Consider the following 20,258-nt stretch of genomic DNA (forward strand, 5'->3'; position numbering starts at 1 on the left):
CACGTATAGCATGAATTCTCCTATCTAGGGTGTGTTCAACTAGCTGAGTTGGTATTCTCTTAGTGCGAAGACTCTGAAGGTTATCCTCTTAGTCCACATTAACGGCGAAGTCTATTATCTAGGATGCACTCATTTACCTAAGGTGGTATTCACGTAGTGCGGTGGTTATTAGGTTAACCAGACAGAGGAATCCCTTTTAGGCTTTAGAATCTTAAGCAACAGTGATAGTATAATCACATAAACTTAAGTTTAGTACGTTTTAAGTATCCTAGTCTTAGTACGTTTTAAGTATCCTAGTCTTTGATAGTTTCCCAAAGAGAGTCCAAAGAGGTGCTCTCGTAGGCTAGCCTAGGCTGTTTCATCGCCTCTGGGACACTTCTTTGCTCGTCGGCCTTTGCTTAACCTCCAGCATGCTGAGGGTCAACGGCTTGGCACACTACACTCATTCCCCTCCATACTGAATAGGGCTCTGAATTGGTCACTTGGGAGACCATTTGTTCTCTCTCTTACACAAGAGTTATTCTCTTAGTCCACATGTAGCGGCTAACCCTATTATCGTGGGTGAGTTCATTTAGCTAAGGGGATACTCTCTTAGTGCGGAGGTTCTTGGAGGTGGCCACTTGGAAATCGGTGTTGGTTTTCACAACCTTCTACCTCAGAGACATTCAGTTTTTCTTTGAAGATGACCAACTCGATCTTATAATACGTAGTAATGTTGGGTGGGGGGAACTCTAGGTAATGAATGTAGTCTGAGGAACTTTGGATTCTGTGTTGGCTAGGTCTAGTGAGAGCATCAAGTTTGACGTTAGTACTGTAGTTAGGCAGATCCATTGACAGGTTTGTTTCTTCCAGGGCGTAAGAATCAAGATCCTGCACATCAACTTATCCTCCATACATGAGAGGCTACTAATAGCCACATAGAGGTTATTTAAACCTCCATACATGAGAGAGCTTCTGATTAGCCACATGGGAGGTTCATCAGACTCTCCATACATGAGAGTGCTTTGATTACAGCATGGAGGCCCATCGCACCCCTCCATACATGAGAGTGCTTTGATTAGCCACATGGAAGGTCTGGTTGCTTCACCACTCATGGGAGGCTGTGATTAGCCACATGGTAGGTTGGTTTTTTTATTTTACTCTTCTATCCATGAGAAGGTTTGAATACCACATGAGGTAGCTCTGACTCAGACAGTACTCTAGACATGTGACTGACGCCGGGGGTACTTTCTCTTATAGCATTTCACCTGGCCGAGGGATAACCAGGTGAGGATACATTCATTTATACAGAGTAGGCAGATAATGAGTTACCTGCTTTCCTCATGGCAGGTGGCTGAATTAGATTGATCCCACCTCCAAAATTTTGTTAATCAGGCTAATCAGGTGTTCAGGGAGTGTATTGTAATATAGCATAATAAATTGTAATATTTACCTGAACACCTGAATGATTCCCACTCCTCCTCCCCACTTCAATTTGAATAGTGAATAAACAATTGGGGGATCTCGCCCCACTCATCCGGGAACCTGCAGCAGTGTTGCCAGTGGTACTTCAGGTAACTCATTTGACAAGATTTTTCCTCAGGCTGCTGATAACCCTGATAGTCAATTACCCACTTGGTGGGTAAAAGCTATGGGGATGTAGTTCGGGCTGGTAGGTGACCAGGGCTAATCTAGGTGTTCAGGTATTACAATATTAGGTTTACAGAAATCCCCATTTCTCTCTCTGCTTCACTCACTCGACTTAAAACAGTTATAATTCTTAGTTGTACTTTTTTATTATTATTTATCATGATGAGGGCAGTAAGATTTAGTCTCATTATTGTATGTTAATGAAGATCCCATAGTGCTATGTAAGACTAGCCTAGGGAAATTGAAATCAGTTACATGAACAAAAATTGCTGTTCGTACTCGGTTGGTACCTGTATGTATAGATTACCTTATGAATGAGAGGTAGAAAGGTTGGTGCTGTTTAAAAAAGCTTATTGCCCCCTTTAGAATAATGCAGTCTATGCAAACAGATCCAAATTCACTTGTGGTGCAATATCACTCAGTGAAACATGCTAGTTTTCATTACCTAATAAATGGGTCTTTTCACAGCAGAATTTTCTACAATATGGTCAGCAGTTAAGATTAAAAACATATTACCTGGTCAATTTTCATTGACTAGGTAATGCTTCGAAATTGACTAGTTGGTGCTTTCCAAGCCCTTTTAAATTAGTGTGTTGTCCAAAAAAGTCCTTGTATTCAAAAGAGTAAGTTTTCATTCCACAGTTATCAGAAGCTGGTATAAATGTTGAAACGTTTTGGGCCTTTGCTGATGTAGGTGTTGGAAATGAGGATGCTGACAAGGCAGCCAAAGCTGTGGTCATTAAAACTAAATCAAATATACCTGATACCTGTTCTTGTCAGTGATGTGTTATCTTAAACTTGTAGTTAATGGTAGGAATTGTGGAAAAATGAATATGATATTAACAAGTTATTGCTATTGTTATATAACATGTTAATTTGTGATGTTGTTTACTCTAAAAAGCAGGACACGCTGAGGTTAGATCTCTAAATTGGTCATATTCATGTGGCTCATAAGTATATGATGAATAACCCCATGACCCAATTCCTCATTGCAGAGATTGCAGATCAACACTTATAATCAAACATACAAAGTGATTGTTCAAGTTTGAGCCAATAACTGTGTCAGATAATTGAAACAAATCTGTAAAATAAATTTGATCAGTATTTTCATTTTGTCAAATCACAAAATTTTTAAGGAGTTGAAATGTCAACTTGGTTTTGTAGTTACATTGTTTATTGATGAAAATAACAGCCCTTATTTTAGAGCAGATCCTTTCGTGTATCCATGTGAATCTTTAGGTGTTGCTTGATCTGGTGAAGTAACTTCTTAGTAATTATTAATTAATCATTGCTTCTCGCTTTCTTGTCAGGTACCATCTGAGCTCAGTGAAGAGGCCAGCAAAGAATTGTCCAAAAGATTACACCTATCTAAACAAAAGAAAGTGAAAGAGCTGTTAAAAGATGGAGTTGCTCAAGATGCTGAGGAAGCGATACAGAAAGTGAATGAAGAGACTCATTTGCAACAAAGGTTAGATGAGCAATTGGAGGACCTGCCATATGATGATGCAGCAGTTGACTTGGGTAGGTTCTGTAATATTAATGTTTAATGTAGCTGACTGGGCTGTGACCAAGAAAACAGGCACCAATGTAAGTAGCAAGTAAAAAGATATACTGTTTGCTCAGATTTGTGTCCATCATTTGTGATTTTACTTTTAAATGAAATTTTTCCCCTTCTGGTTATATAAAGATGATAATTTGCCGTGAGCATGTTGGGTTGTGAAGGTGAGCTTGTAAAGGGCCTACAGCCACTACCAGGTCTTAAGTCCTAGTAGTTCTAAGTTCATAATATATTGTCGTCTTTGCCTATATCCTATGTATCTGTATTATATACTTCATAAGCTTTTGTTACTTAGTGTTTTACTTTACTTTGACATACAGTTATTCTTCAGGTGTTATGTAGATCATTGGTAGATATAGCATGTGTCCTATAAAGTTTAAGGATTGTAAGGGGCCATAGTAGCTGGACTTTATTGGCCATAGCTAGTGGGAAAGGCTTGAAAAATTTTAATCATAAGTAGTCTCCATTCTTGCTTTTAGGAAATTTTGTACATATGTTAAAGACTTGGAAGGGTAGAATGACTAAGAATTTTTCTAAGATGTCAAAATTGAAGGGTCTGTTGTCACCTCATTTGCAAAGGAATGAAACAGTAGCAGTGAATTGATGATCTTGAACACAGAAAACATCTTGCATCAGCAGTTTGTAGGATTTCTGAGGGGTCTGGGTGGGAGTGGGAGGGAAGCAGAACTCATGGGCAAAGGTGAAGCAAAGGTCAGTTGGAAGGTGGTGAGGGACCAGAAGAGTCATTCCGAGGTGTTGGTGGGTGAAACCCTGAGGAAGGGGACCTCTGATGTTGTAAGTTTTGTACTGGGGAAAAACACCATGGGAGTAGACACATCCAGTGAAGGCATACACTTCCTACTCCAGATGCTCTTTTCGTGAGTGGAAGGGAAAATGGGTAGATGAGGTAATGTCCTAGGAAGAATCCACTGGGTCCTGGGCACACACTGTTCGTAAACTTTGCTTTGGGCTTAAAGAATTAGCCAATCATTGAACCAGTTCATGCACACTAAGTGTGTATCGTGGGGAACACTTGCCTACATGAAGGGAACTTTAAGTGCAGATCATTACCTAAGGAGGACGTAGAGGAGTTGCAGGCACACCCTTCTGCAAGTGTGCTCTAACAAATGAAAAGACAGAAATTCCCTGTAAATTTTTTAACAATAGGAAGGAGAGTAGCTACAAAACAAAATAAGTAAAAGATATATAAGCTTACTAAACTGAAATGATTAAAAAATTCCCCCAAAATGTACTAGTAAAGGAGAATGTAAACAGGTTACAAGGTGATAAATTCTATAATGAACACCCATTGAGCAGAAATGAAATGATAACCTAGTGTTAAGATGAGCCTTGAAGACTAGAAGGTAGAACCACAGTAAATAAGGGGAGGGCAGAAAACATAGAACTGAAGGCAATCTCTCACTGTGGATGGCGAGTCAGAGCAACTTGGTTATGTTATGTTCAAAACACTCATTGAGATGACCCAAAGGATTTTATCTTAAATAAGAATTGAAAGTAGGGGGAAAATAAAATAAGTTGAAGTTGGATGGTTAGTCAGGAAGAAACCAAAGGGAATGAATGAAAATTATTAAAAGGCAGAAGGCAGTGCAGATAGGCCAGAGTCGGCAAAAAACCTTGATCACCATCTGGGGTGCTGCAGAAGGCACGGTGTTAGTGTTCCTCTCCTATGGGAATGCAGTATGTGCAATGGATTTTGATATTTATAAATACAGTAACTAATTATAATCCAGATTTAAAGGTTTTTGGTTTTAGAAGAATGAATATATAGGCTTCCATTGTTAATGAAGGCATATCTTCCTAACAGATGATGGTGATGATGTACCCCAGCCTCCCTTGATGTTCCCCAATCCTCATGATACAACGAATGATCCAAATCCTATAGAAACTAACAAAAGACTAACTGATAGCCAATTCGATGAGCCAGGGAGTGAATATGAGGCATTAGTACAGAAGTGGGTTTCAGAATATATTACTAATGCTCAGGTACAGTTTTGAATCATTAATCATTACTACTGTATTGTTATCTTGTAACATACTTTCTATGTATGCTGTTATTAAGCTATCTTGAATATTCTCGAAGATGGTGAGTCTAATTTCTATTATTTTCTGCAGGATCATGTTAATTCGTCAGATTTAACAAAAAGAGTAAATAAATGGAGAGAGGCTATTTTACCAAAATTAGAAGATGAAGAACGGAGACGGGAGTTTGATATCCACAGTTATGGCTCCCAGGTAATGTTATGCTCACTGTTTGTTCTGTTGTGTTTGAAGTTAATGAAAAATATTTTTCACAGTGCAATTTAAATCATAAATGTACCAGATACTCGCTCATTGAACTACTGGAGTTCATGGAAGAAATGAGGTGGATCTTGTGTCACAAACAATTCATATGGATTCAGATGTAAGAATGTTCAGAAAGATTGCACTGTATAATTATCAAATACAGGTTAATGTACCATATTTTGATAGTGAAATTTTTATTCAATAAATGAATAAGTTTTTGTGGATTTATACTGAAAGAGCATTAGAATTTGGTAGGTATTGTATATTTTGTAGGGAAGATAAATTTTGTCTTCCACTATAGTATAGTGACTTTGCAATTGCAATATAAAATTAAGAGATGAAATGTAAAGCCATGTCGTTACCAGTGCCAGCCATAGGAAGTGTCACTTGAATGCTAGTCTAAAATTTTTAATTATTCTGTTATATCTTGACAATATATAGTGGATCCTTTTTTTATCAGTTAGCATTATTTTTAAAGTTTGCCATTTCATAATAAAGGCTAAGAAGACATTGAAAGAGTGGTAGGAAGTTTAGGGTGCTTAAATGCTTTAGAAAGGAACACTTGGGTAAACTGCAAGAAGGAAAAGATTGGTATGCTCAAACCATTTATATCCTGTACAACTAATTGCATAACAGATCTGCTTTAAATGTCTTCTCTTCCTTGAAACAAGCCAAAAACTACACTATGGAACCAAACTAATAAGAGGAGAATGCCTTTTCTTGATTTATGGTTTGTAATGAATTTTCTAAGAATAAGATCAGAGCTTACTAGAAGGGAAAGGAAACACTAACTTTGGAAGCGCTGCCAGTCTTTCAGAAAAAGTGAGATAACCTCTAAAGGGTTTAATGATAATTGAATAATTTCCTGCTGAACTGTCATAACTAAAGTTTACAGAAGTAAGTAAATTTCATATTACCAGTAGGATTCCTGACAAGATTATTTTCACTGGTCTCCTCCAAATCATTTTCAGTCAGATGGAAATTAATATTCATTTGAATATTACTTTCCAGTTTCCTTGGTTTATTGTTAGTGGAACGATCTACATCGTGCAGTATTTATTCTTACAAGGATACAAACCTTCATCTTTTATTATGTGGGTAAACCTTACACAAAGCTGGTCTAGTCATTTAAACTTGGTAACACTGTAGTTCACTGTCAGCATTCCATTCTTTCTTTGGCTGCTCTACTAGATTTCTACCATGGCTGCTGCTATTCAAGCATTGTACCCTTGTGACATTCTGTTGACTCGTGGCTTTTATTTGGTAATTTTTATTATTATATTTTTATTGATTGTGCCTGATTCTTCTGTGATCAGGGAGTATGATCATTGAAGATGTTGAGGGCGTGACCAGTCGTGGGCATGTGGACATTTTTTGTTACCCCTGAATAATGAGTGTGTGTGTGTGTGTGTGTGTGTGTGTGTGGCGGCACACCTCAATTTTTCTTTTCTGGCCCTCAACAACAATCCCTGGTTATGACGTGTTTCCGCCACTAGGAAGGTGTTTGCCCTCCCTCCGCTTGATTGGGGCAGAGAATTCTTAGTTAGGACATTGAATGGTGCAATGGGGATGCCCATTACGTTCATCATCCCTTGTTCAGTGCCTGCTTATTTGAGGCATCCAGTTAGACAAAAAAAGATGCTGAAGGTGCAGTGGTTTTCTCTTTGGTTAATGGGGATCCACCTTTCATTACCCTTCTGGAACTCTGAGCTTTGACCAAGAACCCAACACCTGCTTCAGTCTTGCTGGACTCCGTTGCTTTGACATTAGTCTCTCCAGCTGAGACTACTGTTGATCCTGATATTGCAGTTGTTACTGCAGTTTCAGAAGCTCCCACTGCATCTCCTGTCTCTTCAGGGATGCCTGCCTCGACTCCATCCTTGGTGGGCCTGGGAAATGTGCGAGGAGCCTGTGTTTGTAAGAGGCCAAAGAAATGGAGATGCATTTTGTCCTCTTCTTCCTCATTGTCTCCTCTTCCTTGCTTTTCACATCTTCCTTTTTGTCATGACCTTGTGTGATTAAGGAAGGGGGAGATCAAGTTTCTTTGCTTGTAAGAGATCAAGTTCTTCACTTTGAATATACAATGATGGCCCTTGAGACTCGACAGTTTTCATCACTTCACTCATTTTTGGTCATATTGGTGATGGTTTCTGACTCCTGTGCTCGCTGTTGATGATTGTGATTTCTCCCTTCTTGAAAGAGACTTCTGGAGCAACTTCTTCCATTCTTTTTACAACCCTTCATGATCGATGCATCTTTGAATCCTTGTTATTGTACATGATCTGATAGGTGGCTGTCTTGGAGTTATGGCAGCAGCTGTTTTGTGGAAGTCAGGTCATGGCCATACTCTTGTCGGGATTGGTGATCAGTATGATGTACAGGTTCTCCTTTGCTGTGATCTTGAGTTCCTGTAATCCCTTAGGAATGTTGGTTGGCTCTTCCCTTTTTTCTGCCATAGCTCTACCCTCGTTCCAGTTTCCTCTAGAGGAACAGGTCCCTACAGTAACAGAACCTTTGATGCTAGTTTGTCCACAAGTTGCAGTTCCAAGGACTTCCTTGGGTCTTCAGCTAGCTTCTTGGTGGTAGCCTTCTCTGTCTCTTTTGTTGTTTCATGAGCTACTGCTGGACTCCATCTTCCTCACAACCATTATCCTGTTTGGTGTTTCACTTCCATGGGCTTCTTATCAATTCTGACTGAATTTTTCATCCCAGTTGCTGGCATCTGCAGGGGACGTCGGTTGGCCTAGACTTCTTGACTGAGTGAGGGTTCTCAAATATTGCCTCCTGTGATTTGTGACTTTCTGGCTCTCTTACTCTTGTCTCTGTTTCCAGTTGAGTCCAGAGTTAGACTCAGTGTTTCTCTTAATTTGATTCCATGGTTTTCTATTTGTGCAAGGAGCTTGCTCAGGAGCAGTGCCTTCAGTGTTTGAACAGTCTCTCTTTCTCTGCTGTTTAACATAAACTGGCATTTTTCTGGAAGCACTGGACTCAGATGTTTGGCATATATACTGTTCAGTGCTATATCTTGGCAGTAGCTACCTGGATTTCCAAGAACATAATTTCCTCAACTGTTTGCTGTTGACAATAATTGGACCGCATAGTCTGGGCTTTATTTTCTCTTCATATTTTCTCTTCAGAGACTTGTCATCTATGTCTACCAGCGGGTGAGTCAGGCTAATTTGTGTATGAGAAAATGTTAAAATGAATGTTTATACAAACCTGTTAATCTTAATCTTTAGTGCCTTTCTCCTTACCCCGCATTCTTCTGGAAGGGGATTGGCACAAAAGAATATGTAGGAGGGTAACAGTGGACTGTAGACGGGGCATGCGAGGTTGAATCTTTTCTTTTAGTGGACAGGCTGGTAGCTTGGTCTGTATTGCACGGAATAAGGCTAGTGATGGTTAATGGTACTGGTTAAAGAATTGTTTTGTTTTAAAAATGGTCTGTTCATTTTAGATTTCATTTTTTTTTATTCCAGGTCCTAAGTTTTTTTCCAGAAAATGGAAGAAAGCAAACAATTCCTTTTCAGAGTGTGGCAAAAAGCCAGGAGGCACCAGAAGTTTCTAGACTTTTTCTTTCATGTCTAATGCTTGTAAGTACTCGTACTGTGTTTTATTGTCATAAGTTATCTCTTATCATAAATTTCTAGTAAATACGTATTCAGTAAATAGTTTGAATTAAATATCTTTAATTTTAGCCTTGGCAATTTTTTACTTAGTTTGTGCATTGTCTTGCTGTGTAAGTCCTAGGATTAGGAGTTATCGCTCTATGCACTGCTGAAAATTATTTTAGAACAGGCAGTCCCCGGTTATCGGCAATCCAGTTTTACGGCGCTTGTCTAGTGATGATGATAACTGGATTTTCGGCACCGATATGTGCCGACCCCTAGTTATCGGCGCTTATCTCCACTTATCGGCAGCACCAATCGCTGGTTATCGGTGCCAATAACTGGATATTAGCCACAATAACCAGGGATCGGTACTATTACCGCTGATTTTTGGTTATCGTCACGCTGTTGGGAACGGAACCCCTGTCGATAACCAGGGACTGCCTGTACAGTATTGAGATTTGTGTAGAGTCTGTGCATTTTAGTCCAGTATTCAACATTAATTTGTTAAAAACTAGAATAATGGTTTCTTTTAATCAAGGAATTATGTATGTTTCATCATGTATTCTCATGTCAGTATATTTTCTGGTCTATGAATATGGTCTTTTGTTCTTTTCAGGCAAATACATATAATGTTCAATTAAACAATAGCATACCTGGTGACTTTACCATGGACTGCTTAGAGCTAACTCTACTGTCTCGTGTCAGACATCATGAAGAACTTGAGGAATATGCAGCACCATCACAGTCTTCCCCTACGAAGTATGTTTTTCTTTCATTAAAATTTTAATGTGTGTACACGGGAATCTTAACTTAACGGACCACAACTGATCAAATTTTGTTGCCTATTGATCTCAACTGATAGAATTTTGTCACTTATCCAAAACATCTTAGTCTGAAAAATGGAAATATTCATATTTGAATGAATACTCCAGTAAGTGAGCTAGACATAGCATATTGTGAAATGAACAAGACCAGTGCTTGCTTGACTAACAAATAATTGTGTCCTCTTTGATTCCAGAGTAATTTCCCCATCATGCTCTGCTCTATACCTTTCTTTCACTCAATTGAACAGTTATTGTGTTTGTGTGCCTCTTACAGATGCTGCATGTCATATCGAATGGTCTTTAGATGTTATTAGGACCATCCCATCACAGAAATTTGTGATTTTCAGTAACTAGGAGTGCTGTAGAAGCCAGTCAGAATTATCAGAAAATCCATTTGCTCATCAGGTTAAATTTTTTTTGGCAGATTACGTGAAATGTGTTACGTGCCGCAAGTAGGTATTAAAGGCTGATAAAGCAGCCAAAACTGCAATACCTATGACTAGATTAAATATACTTAGTCATAGTAATTTGTGATTTTAAGATTAATCATCTTGAGTAAATGGCAGGGATCATGGATTAATGAATATTTGAAATTAACTCTTAAACGCCTACTGACGATTACACGTTAGATTAAAATTGTCTCTTGGTGCCAAGTGGACGACTGTGATGTCAGCACTACAAAAATTTAATCTTCGGGTCAACTTTTGACTCACCGGAAATGGTCGAAAACAATTGTGTTAAACTCTGATTTAGTGAAGATTCAATCATGTAATTTCATTTTGCAACAAATGGAAGTCTCTAGCACAATATTTCGATTTATGGTGAATTTTGAAAACTTTTTTCTTACGCCCGTAGTAACGCTGGTAAAAATTTCAGAAATTTTTTTTCCATTTTGTCATAATTTAATTGTTCTATTACTGTTACATAAAGTTTTATATATGAAAAATGTGCACTTTCATGTACAATACAACAGAAAATAACTCATGGTTGTAGCTATCAAGTTTTGAAATATTTTCATATAAATCATCCATAACTCGCTAAAATTTCAACCTTCGTCAACTTGACTGACCAAATGGGTAAAAACGAATTGTAAGCTAAAACTCTTACATTTTAGTAATATTCAATCATTTACTTCATTTTGCAAAACCACCAAAGTCTCTAGCACAATATTTCAATTTATGGTGAATTTTCTAAAAACCTTTTCCTTACGCTCCTCCCATAGAAATCTTTCTCTTTCATTACATTGTCGAATGTTTGCACTGTTTTATATTAGTCGTTACATAAAAGTTTTATATATGGAAATGTGTACAATTTCATGTAGAATACAACCAAAATAACTCATGGTTGTAGCTTATCAGTTTCGAAATATTTTATATAAATCATTTATAATCAGCAAATTTCAAAGTCAGTCAACTTTAACTCGATCGAAATGGTAAAAACGAATTGTGTTTAAAACTCTACATTCTAGTAATATTCAATCATGTACCTTCATTCTGCAACAAACTGGAAGTCTCTAGCACAATATTTTGATTTATGGTGAATTCTGAAAAAACTTTTTCTTACGCTCATACAGCACTCAAAATAACATCTCAGAAATTCTTTCGCCATGTTGTCGTAATGTTTGAATTGTTTTACATTAGTCGTTACATAAACTTTTATATAAGGAAAATGCATTTACGTAGAATACAACAGAAGATAGCTCATGGTTGTAGCTTTTATCAGTTTTGAAATATTTTCACATAAACATGATAACTGCCAAATTTCAAGCTCGTCAACTTTAACTTGATTTAAATGGCTCAAAAACGAATTGTAAACTGTAAAACTCTACATTCTAGTAATATTCAATCATTACCTTCATTTTGCAATAAATCTGAAGCCTAGCACAATATTTCGATTTATGGTGAATTTCTGAAAAAAAAAAAAACATTTTCTTGCCTCATGCTGCACTGGCTGAACATCTCAGAAATCTTTTGTCTCTGTTAATATTTGCAATCGCTTTATATTAGTCGTTACATAAAGTTTTATATATGAAAATGTGCAGTTTCATGTACAATACAACAGAAAATAACTCATGGTTGTAGCTTATCAGTTTTGGAAATATTACTATAAATCACTTAGCAACAGAAAAATTCAACTTTGGTCAACTTTAACGCATCGTAAATGGTCGAAAACTGCAATTGTAAGCTAAAAACACTTACAGTCTAGCAATATTCAATCGTTAGCTTCATTTTTCAACAAACAGAAGTCTCAGCACAATATTTCGGGATTATAGAATTTTAAAAAAACATTTTTTTTACGTCCCAAAGCATTTAATTCATGCATCATTTTGTGATAATATTTTCTCTGTGTTGCTTTGATTGTTTTACAATTTGTTATATACCAAAATCATCGCACTTAGTGTACAATACAACTAAAAAAATTAACTCATTAGCTTTAACCACTGTGCTTACAGCGATTTGTATACAATTATATAAGTTTTTTCGCTGTCATATATTCCAATATTTATATATGATAATGATATTTTTTAATTATTTGATGGTTGTATTACTAAACTTCAGGCAATGACAAAAAAAAGGAGCCAAAATGAACTCTAATCTTAGAAACTAAGTTGCTGTGATTTTTTTGAAAACTTTTTTCTGCTTTGGCGCTAACTCCCCGAACGCCGCCGGCATACGGGAGACGTTTTTGTAAATAGAGGCTCGGCGTTTAAGGGTTAATTAACCAGTTGTTGGGTTGTGAGATTTTTAATTCCAGAATGAACTCCACATTGAAGTAATATCCTGATGTAATGATATTGATAGTGTTTAGATGATTACTGGAAATCATTAATGATATGTTTATTTGTAAGTGTTGTGTTGTCTAGTAGGTACTTTCATTAAATATCTATGGGTCAGATGAGTGTGACAAATTCAAAATTTGTCACACACATCTGACTCAGGTATTTAATGAAGTACCTACAGAACAACACGTACAAACAAACATATCATTAATGGTTTCCAGTAATCATCTACAAACCTTTATCAGTTATTAATAAGTCCTTCAACAACATCTGGTCTCTAGTAATGGAATTGCAGTATATTAAATAAGATCTAATACATTTATGAAGAGCAAACCCTGTAGGCCAATCCTATGAGAATTAAGAATGTAATTTCACCAGTCTAGTTAAACTATTGCCATAATGGCATAGTGATCATGTTTTTTTAAGTTTATGAAGCTTTATTTCTATTGCAGCGTATAATATAGTTTCTTTAAATTTCAGGCGAAAGGGCCGTGTCAAAAATGCTTCTCATAAGAATGCAGTGCTGGATGAACCGGTGATTACTGCCAATGAATCTCCAAATATCTGTGCAGATATTACTCAGATTACTATAGCTGATAATATTCAAGTTGATAATTGTGATAATGCTAAAAAGGGCAGATTTAAGAAAAGATGACTTGTATAAATTTTTATATATTTGTATTATACATAGTGAGGTATAGTGCCTTATTTTGTCATGCCAAATTTTATATTTCTTTCTGTGTGTACTTATTAATAGCAGAGTTTTGGTGGAAAATCTTCAAAACACTTGAAATCTTCTTACCCCCTTTTAGTATCCATACAAATATTTTTAAAGGGCAGTAAACTTTATATGCTCCATTTGCAAAGGGGTCCAGTATAAGTGGGAGAGTAAATGGGTCTTTACTTGTTATATAGCATTTAAAAGTTTTTGGGTGAAAGTGTAAAGTTATTAGCAGTGCTGGGACTTACTATATTCATTTTTTAGCGTAGTAATATTCTGATGTGTTTCAAGTTGCTCTCCTTTTAATTTGATATCTTGCTTCTAATTTGTTTAAGCTTTCACTTCATGTTGTGTTTGGTGATTGTGCATGAATGCTGCTAGTACATTTATTTATCTCATTTATCATGCATTAGCTTTTGGGATTTTATGGTTCACCATCCAACTTATGTTTGACTTTTGTCACTGCTTTTCATACATTTTTGCATCGCGTCAGTCTTGATTATTACAGTTCATGAAATATTTTTGCACTGTATTTTTTATTTAAGTTGAAAATCATTCATTAGTAACTATAAAATCATGTATCCATCCTTTGATTGGGTATATATTTTTACTCAAACTAACTGTTAATAGTATTTATGACATAAGTACCTTTCTTAATTGTTCTGTCCTCTTTTGTATGTATCATTTGTTTAAGAGATTTTACTTTTATTGCATGTGCATTTTATATTCATATGGATATATTTCTGATATTGCAAAAGAAAAGTTATTTAGGTAGTTGCAGAAATATCCTTTATTGCCATTCTCTTTAGATTCATTGAGTTTGTAAAACTTTTCATTTAGAATTACAAATATAAGATGAAGGAAGAAATGGCAAATTGTAGGGCACATCCTTAAATGCAATCAAATACTTTTTCTAATGTAGATATTTTTTATTTTGACCCAAGGTTTGTAACATTTGTATTTAAGTAGTATGGATAAGATTTTTTGGTGCAGCAATAGCATCCAATCCACTTCTCTTCAATAAGCAGTTTCTTGAAAATTTTCTGCTAGTTATCTGTTTCTCTTATATAAAAGATTCAGAGAAGAATGGGTCAGACTTTCTGTCCCAATTCATTCTTTATCTGCTGAAGGATGCTTGAACTATGCATAAAATGCTACCCTAGCATCACAGATACCATTAAAGTCTTCCTAATAGCATGTCATCCTTTTTACATAAAGGTATATAAACCACACTATTCACTTTTGCTCTACATGCATTCAGTGCTGCTTCTTTCGTCATTTATAGAAGACTGAAGAAAGCTGGTGTTTGTGTGTGTACTCTAGCCATGAATCTTAACATTCTATAGTCACTTTTTCAAAATTTTTCCTTTTGTCAGCGTCCACATTTCAGTATGTACAGGCCTTTGGAAGTCTTTGCTATCTATGCTGATATATTTTTATATGTAATTGAAAAACTCTGTTGCTCTCTATGCTGATATATTTTTATCTGTAATTGGAAAAATCTGGCAGAATACTGTAGTCAGTATTGTTTGCAAACTTCTAAAAAAACTTTTAAGAATGGGTCCCAGGCCAAAACCTTGTGAAAATCCATGCTAATGATTTTGAACTTTGCACCAGCCCCATGAGAGAATTTTTAGACTTTTAATCTGACTTTTGAGGCATTTGAGTAAATTTGGCAGATGTCCTTGGACAGCAGTTTTTAGAACCTTTAATCAGTTTACGTAATTTCCTTGTTTACAACAGAATATAGAAAAATTAAAATATTCAGAAAGAATGGAACTAATTTTATAACAAAAGTCAACAATAAATTAAATGTTTGTGTTTAAATAGTTATGATAAGAGATGAGTACAGTTTTGTTAGGAGTTTACATGTTATGCGCAGTGAACAGAATGTGGTATTGTAGCGAATGAATTATGGCATCAGAGGCTTTTCAGCTGAACTGTTCCTTATAAGTACCTGTTGAAGTTTTTCGTATTGCTGCTTGGTATTTTACATATGCTATGCAATCTTTTGGGAATAAATGTGAGAAATACTTTGTGATAAAATCATAATCCAACTTTAAGGAATTACTATCCACCAGTTTATATAATCAAACTATAAAACTTCATTTACCTGTTTGTACGTCTGCAGTTTTCTTCAAGTGTATTTTTAAATACCTACTTATTTTTTCATTTGAGAAAAGCATTATATGACCAAACAACTGAACATTATTATGTATACTCATCTACATTGAGTTACACTTGTTTTTGTAATTATTTCACTGATTACCTGTTATAATTCGTCATGCGGAATAGTCTCACAGCCACTGTTTGTCCAGTTTGTATCTTCCAAGTGTGATCAACGTCCGATGTTTACATGATCAAATATCCTGGGACTTACTGCAGATTGGTAAAAGTGAAATTCAGTTAATAAGTGGGTCTAACACATGCAAACTATAGTATGATTATACCACAAGAAGTCATTTAATTGATTTTGTCTTGTCCTGTGTTTGCTTTCTTTTGCCGTGTCACAGCCTTTGCATAAGTATTTAGTATAATTCACCATGTTAATATGGAATATAATGTAAAGTTGAATGTGTTAAGCCTACTTTGTATATTGTAACAAGCCTGGCTCAGTTTTTTTTTATACAAATTGTATACACAATGTTGTTCATAGTAATTTGAGCAATAGTTGTTGAGGGGAAGAAATTTTAACTATTTTGAATCCATCTGTCCTTGGGGTTGGAGTTTAACTAAATCAGTATTTTTGTTTTCATGTTAAACATTTCATCACATATTCATGGTAAGTCATTTGTATGTATGCTATATATCCATGCAAGTAGCCTTAAGCCCTGTATTTCACCAGTTTAATGAAAACTTTCAATATTTTATTTGTTGGCTAGATTTTGCCAGAATTAGCATCTGAGTTTTGATCTCATACAGTGATAAACTTGTTTTAGCTCAGATACTAGCAAAAATGAAATCAAGCCATGTGTTGTTGCTCTTTTACAATATTCTGTCTGATGCATTTTACTCTTTTGCTTTACAACAGTTCATTGTTGATTTTGTTCTAAGTTTTGTTGTCTAGAGGCTGTAGCAGGGTATATATTAGATAAAATCTGTATATTACCTTATATCACATATGGTTCTAATTCCACAAGCACTGGAAGTTTGCAGTATGGTTGTTTATATATTGTATTTTAGTGTGAAACTGTATGCCAGAGGTAACTTATTTATACCGTAGGGAGTAATTTTGTTTTAATTACAAGTGGATTTCTCTACTCACAGATTGACAAAAATCTAGGTGTAGTTCATTTATAATTGGTTTGTGTTTAAATGCCTTTCAACTTTGTTTCAAGAGTTTTTTAGTTTTATTACAAAAGAAATTGCTACCAATAGATTGCATTTATGTAGATGTATAGTTGGTTTATTAAGATGATATTTCTTAAGGATGAAATCAGACAATTTTCCTGGTATATTCCTGGTACATACCCTTTCTTGGTAGTGCATCACCAACTTACAGCGACAGCAACTTCTAGCAGATTCGATCTTATGGCACCTTTTTAACGTAGCGCTGTTAACGGCATTTTACAGTAACTTGATGTTGCATCAAGTTATGGCGCCATAAGCATGGTTGATGGCGTTAATGGCAAGAATAGGCATCAAGTTATCAGTGCTGTTACTTGATGCAGCATCAAGTTACGGCGCTGACAACCACAAAAAACCAACTTACGGCGTGGCGCTGGAATGGACCCCCTGCTGTAAGTTGGTGACACACTATGTATTGTTGAAAATACACTTAAAATTCATAAGCTTTACAAGAACTACTGTCCATGTCATCAGTGTTAATGAAATTAGACAAAAATTTCTGCATGAACAGATTATTTTTTATCAGGTTCTTGCTTGATCATCTGACTAGTTGACCATTCTGGTTATGATGATTATGCTGCCCATCTGACACCGAGTTGGGGCTGTTAATCCAGATTCTTCAAGGCCAAATACCTAAGATTTGTTACCCAAATCCACGATTAACAGCCCCCATTGAGCAGCAAGTGGACAGTATAACAAAACACCTGAATGATCAAGGAATCAGAAGATCAAGCAGGAATCTGATATCCTGTCCTGGCGGAAATTTTTAATCTAGTTTCAAGCTCTGTGATGACAAGGGCGACAGTAATCCTCATAAAGTTTAAGGATTTTTATTGTGTATTTTTAACAGTATATGAAGATTTACACACAAGAAAAGGGTCTTTTTATTATCCTAATATTCAAAGAACATTTTTGTTCTTTAGTCATCATAATTTTTATTGGTAGCCAGAGCCTGTTAGAACTGGTGTAAGGCAATTGAATTCTTTTTCTATTATGGTAAAGATCTTTAACTGATTCAGTCAATCCTTTATCTTGTTCATTCATAGAATGTGGGATTCTCTGCCTTCACCCTCCGTTACCTGGATCTTTCAACCTGCAGTTTCTCAAAACGTAGTCATGCCATGAAAAAAAGGTGTGAAATCCGTAATCACACTTTTTGCCTGGGACAAATGTTTAGAATATCTAATGCCTATCTATCTGTACACCCTAAAAACAATTTTTTCTTGACAGAAAAATGATCAAATAAGGAGTTGTACTATTTAAAACTTCAGTAATCAGAATCTGGAATGTGTAACATTTCTTTAATTAGGTTAGGTCCACTTAACATTTTGTTGCAAGTAATATACTCTTGTGTTAAGGGTGGTGTTTTCCATTTGTACTGTGTGGACATTTCTTCTGGTAGGTTTTAATGCAGTATTATGGCTGCTAATCAGATATGAATGCAAAAGTTCAATAAATTGAAATTTGCTTGCTCTGTGTAATTTTATTGACACAGTGTTTTCTTTTTCCATGGGTACTGTGGTACAACATTTTCAATTTTAATTTCCATTGAAAAGTGAAAATTTTAATATGTATGAAGCCTTTAGTAGGAAACCAGACAATTACAAACTTTGGTCCATGTGGTCTTGAACTGCTAGATTGGCAGATATGTGAAAATTTAGGTAATGAAAGTGAAAAGTTAGTTGCACCTGGTGTCAAGATTTTAATAATTTATCTGGCATGAATGATCTCATGGAGGAAGATATGATACTGTATGTCATTTTTGTCTAAATGTAATTAGGAAATACTCAAGGTGAAAACAGAAAAAAAAATTCAGGAGTACTTTCCTGCTGGGTTAAGAAAATTGGTTTTATAATGAAGCAAATAGTTCTGTCCTGGTACAACTTGAATTCTTGTTTTACTATATTTTGTTTGTCATACCAAACCATTTTCATTGATGCAAAAAATCTTGTATACTTATAAAATCTTTTTATACAGTATTTCAATTATAGTAGGGACTAAATACAGTTATGTTGGATGTCATATCTCCATACCTGTAGAATTCAAGTAACACATGATCAAGCAAGTTCTCCTAACAGGTTTTGCCATCATTGTTGTGCCTGATCACAGCAGAATAATGTTCCATGAAACACAGGGTGAAGTGCATGCTTAACCAGGTGGTTATCCTGGTCCAGCTTCGCAAGATATATTGGTATTCTCCCTTGTTGGTTCCCTCAGAATGTTAGGACCCCTTGATTCCTGTTTCATTTATTTTGTTTTGTGGGATATTGCTTTGTTAGTTAGCAACATTTTAGGCTTATACAAATTGTTGTTTTTGAAAATTATAACAATATACCCATTGTTGATGAACCATCAAAGATAGTGACTGTCGCAAGGGATATCCTCTCCCGACAAGCACAACGGGAAAGGTATAGCTCGGCTTGTAGTGTAATTAATAATGTCTGGATTTTGAGTCCAGTTATGCACTTCATGTGACTTTATGGACTAGATGATTTTCACTTCAGCTTATTCTTTGTAAATCTAGAAAGATGACAGTTTTTAAGGGAAGGCAGCTTAATATCTATCCACTGGCAGTAAGTTTATGCAGTTTTCCCTGTGGTTATGGTATAAACGTCAAATGATGATTGATTTTGTTTATGTGCAACCAGAAATTTGCTTTGCATTTGATGCAGTGCTGTATTGAATGATAGAACGAAAAATTTTTTTTGCATTTGTGAAAAATTATATTTAACTATTCAGTGTCTTTTTAATTGCAAATATTTTTTCTTTTAATAAGCTACTATGTCAGTTTTTAAGCTTAGTTATGCTTTCACTTGTTTTCATGCCTTCAGGGTTTTTTTGCTTGCTTTAATTTTTGCAATTTTTTACTAGTCTTTTCTGATAGAATTATACAATCTATGTGCAAATGTTCAGACTAAAAAAATAATATTTTTTCTGTTGTAAATTGTTAAACAGAGGTGCCCTACTATCTAGTGGTATGCATTCTATGCCTTGATCTAGGTGTAATTTTGGGCTTGGCAGCATAGGAAAGACTGGTGATGCATGAACCACAGGGAACTGTGTTGGTTGGAAAGCTGTCTCAGCTTTGTAAATATTTATTTACCTTTGTTTGAGGAGGAGCAATTTGTAATTCACACCTGACAGTCCCAAAGTATATTGTATATTTCTTTCTCCAAGTGAATTAGCAGATGGCATGGCATTTAGCTTCTCTGTACAAAATGTTAATATAAATTTTATATCTGGTATTTAGTGTGAAAAATCTTATTTTATTAAGTCCCAGAATGTACCTGAACTACCCATTTATAATAGTTTAATACAACATGAATTGCTGTATTTTTGTCCTTATAGGTTTATAATAATAATATTTTATTTGCAATTTATTAAAATTCATACAAGAACCTTACAAAATAATTTATGCTAATTAAACTTTGATCATATCTCAACAATGTGTCAATAGAATGCTAACATTCACAAGACACTTATT

The 20,258-nt window shown here is 35.5% G+C and overlaps 1 protein-coding gene across 1 annotated transcript in view; it reads left to right on the forward strand.

Annotated features, from left to right (window-relative positions):
• Positions 1 to 20,033, forward strand: part of LOC136842846 (condensin-2 complex subunit H2-like) — a 68,048-nt gene extending 48,015 nt beyond the window's left edge. Inside the window, 8 exon segments of the mRNA XM_067110720.1 lie at positions 2,272 to 2,364; positions 2,625 to 2,672; positions 2,916 to 3,150; positions 5,013 to 5,191; positions 5,321 to 5,440; positions 8,971 to 9,084; positions 9,719 to 9,861; positions 13,186 to 20,033. Coding sequence (XP_066966821.1) covers positions 2,272 to 2,364; positions 2,625 to 2,672; positions 2,916 to 3,150; positions 5,013 to 5,191; positions 5,321 to 5,440; positions 8,971 to 9,084; positions 9,719 to 9,861; positions 13,186 to 13,360 — 1,107 coding nt within the window. The 3' untranslated portion in view covers positions 13,361 to 20,033.
• The last annotated feature ends 225 nt before the right edge of the window (positions 20,034 to 20,258 follow it).

This window comes from Macrobrachium rosenbergii, chromosome 2 (genome assembly GCF_040412425.1).
Source record: "Macrobrachium rosenbergii isolate ZJJX-2024 chromosome 2, ASM4041242v1, whole genome shotgun sequence".
Taxonomy (NCBI): Eukaryota; Metazoa; Arthropoda; class Malacostraca; order Decapoda; family Palaemonidae; genus Macrobrachium; species Macrobrachium rosenbergii.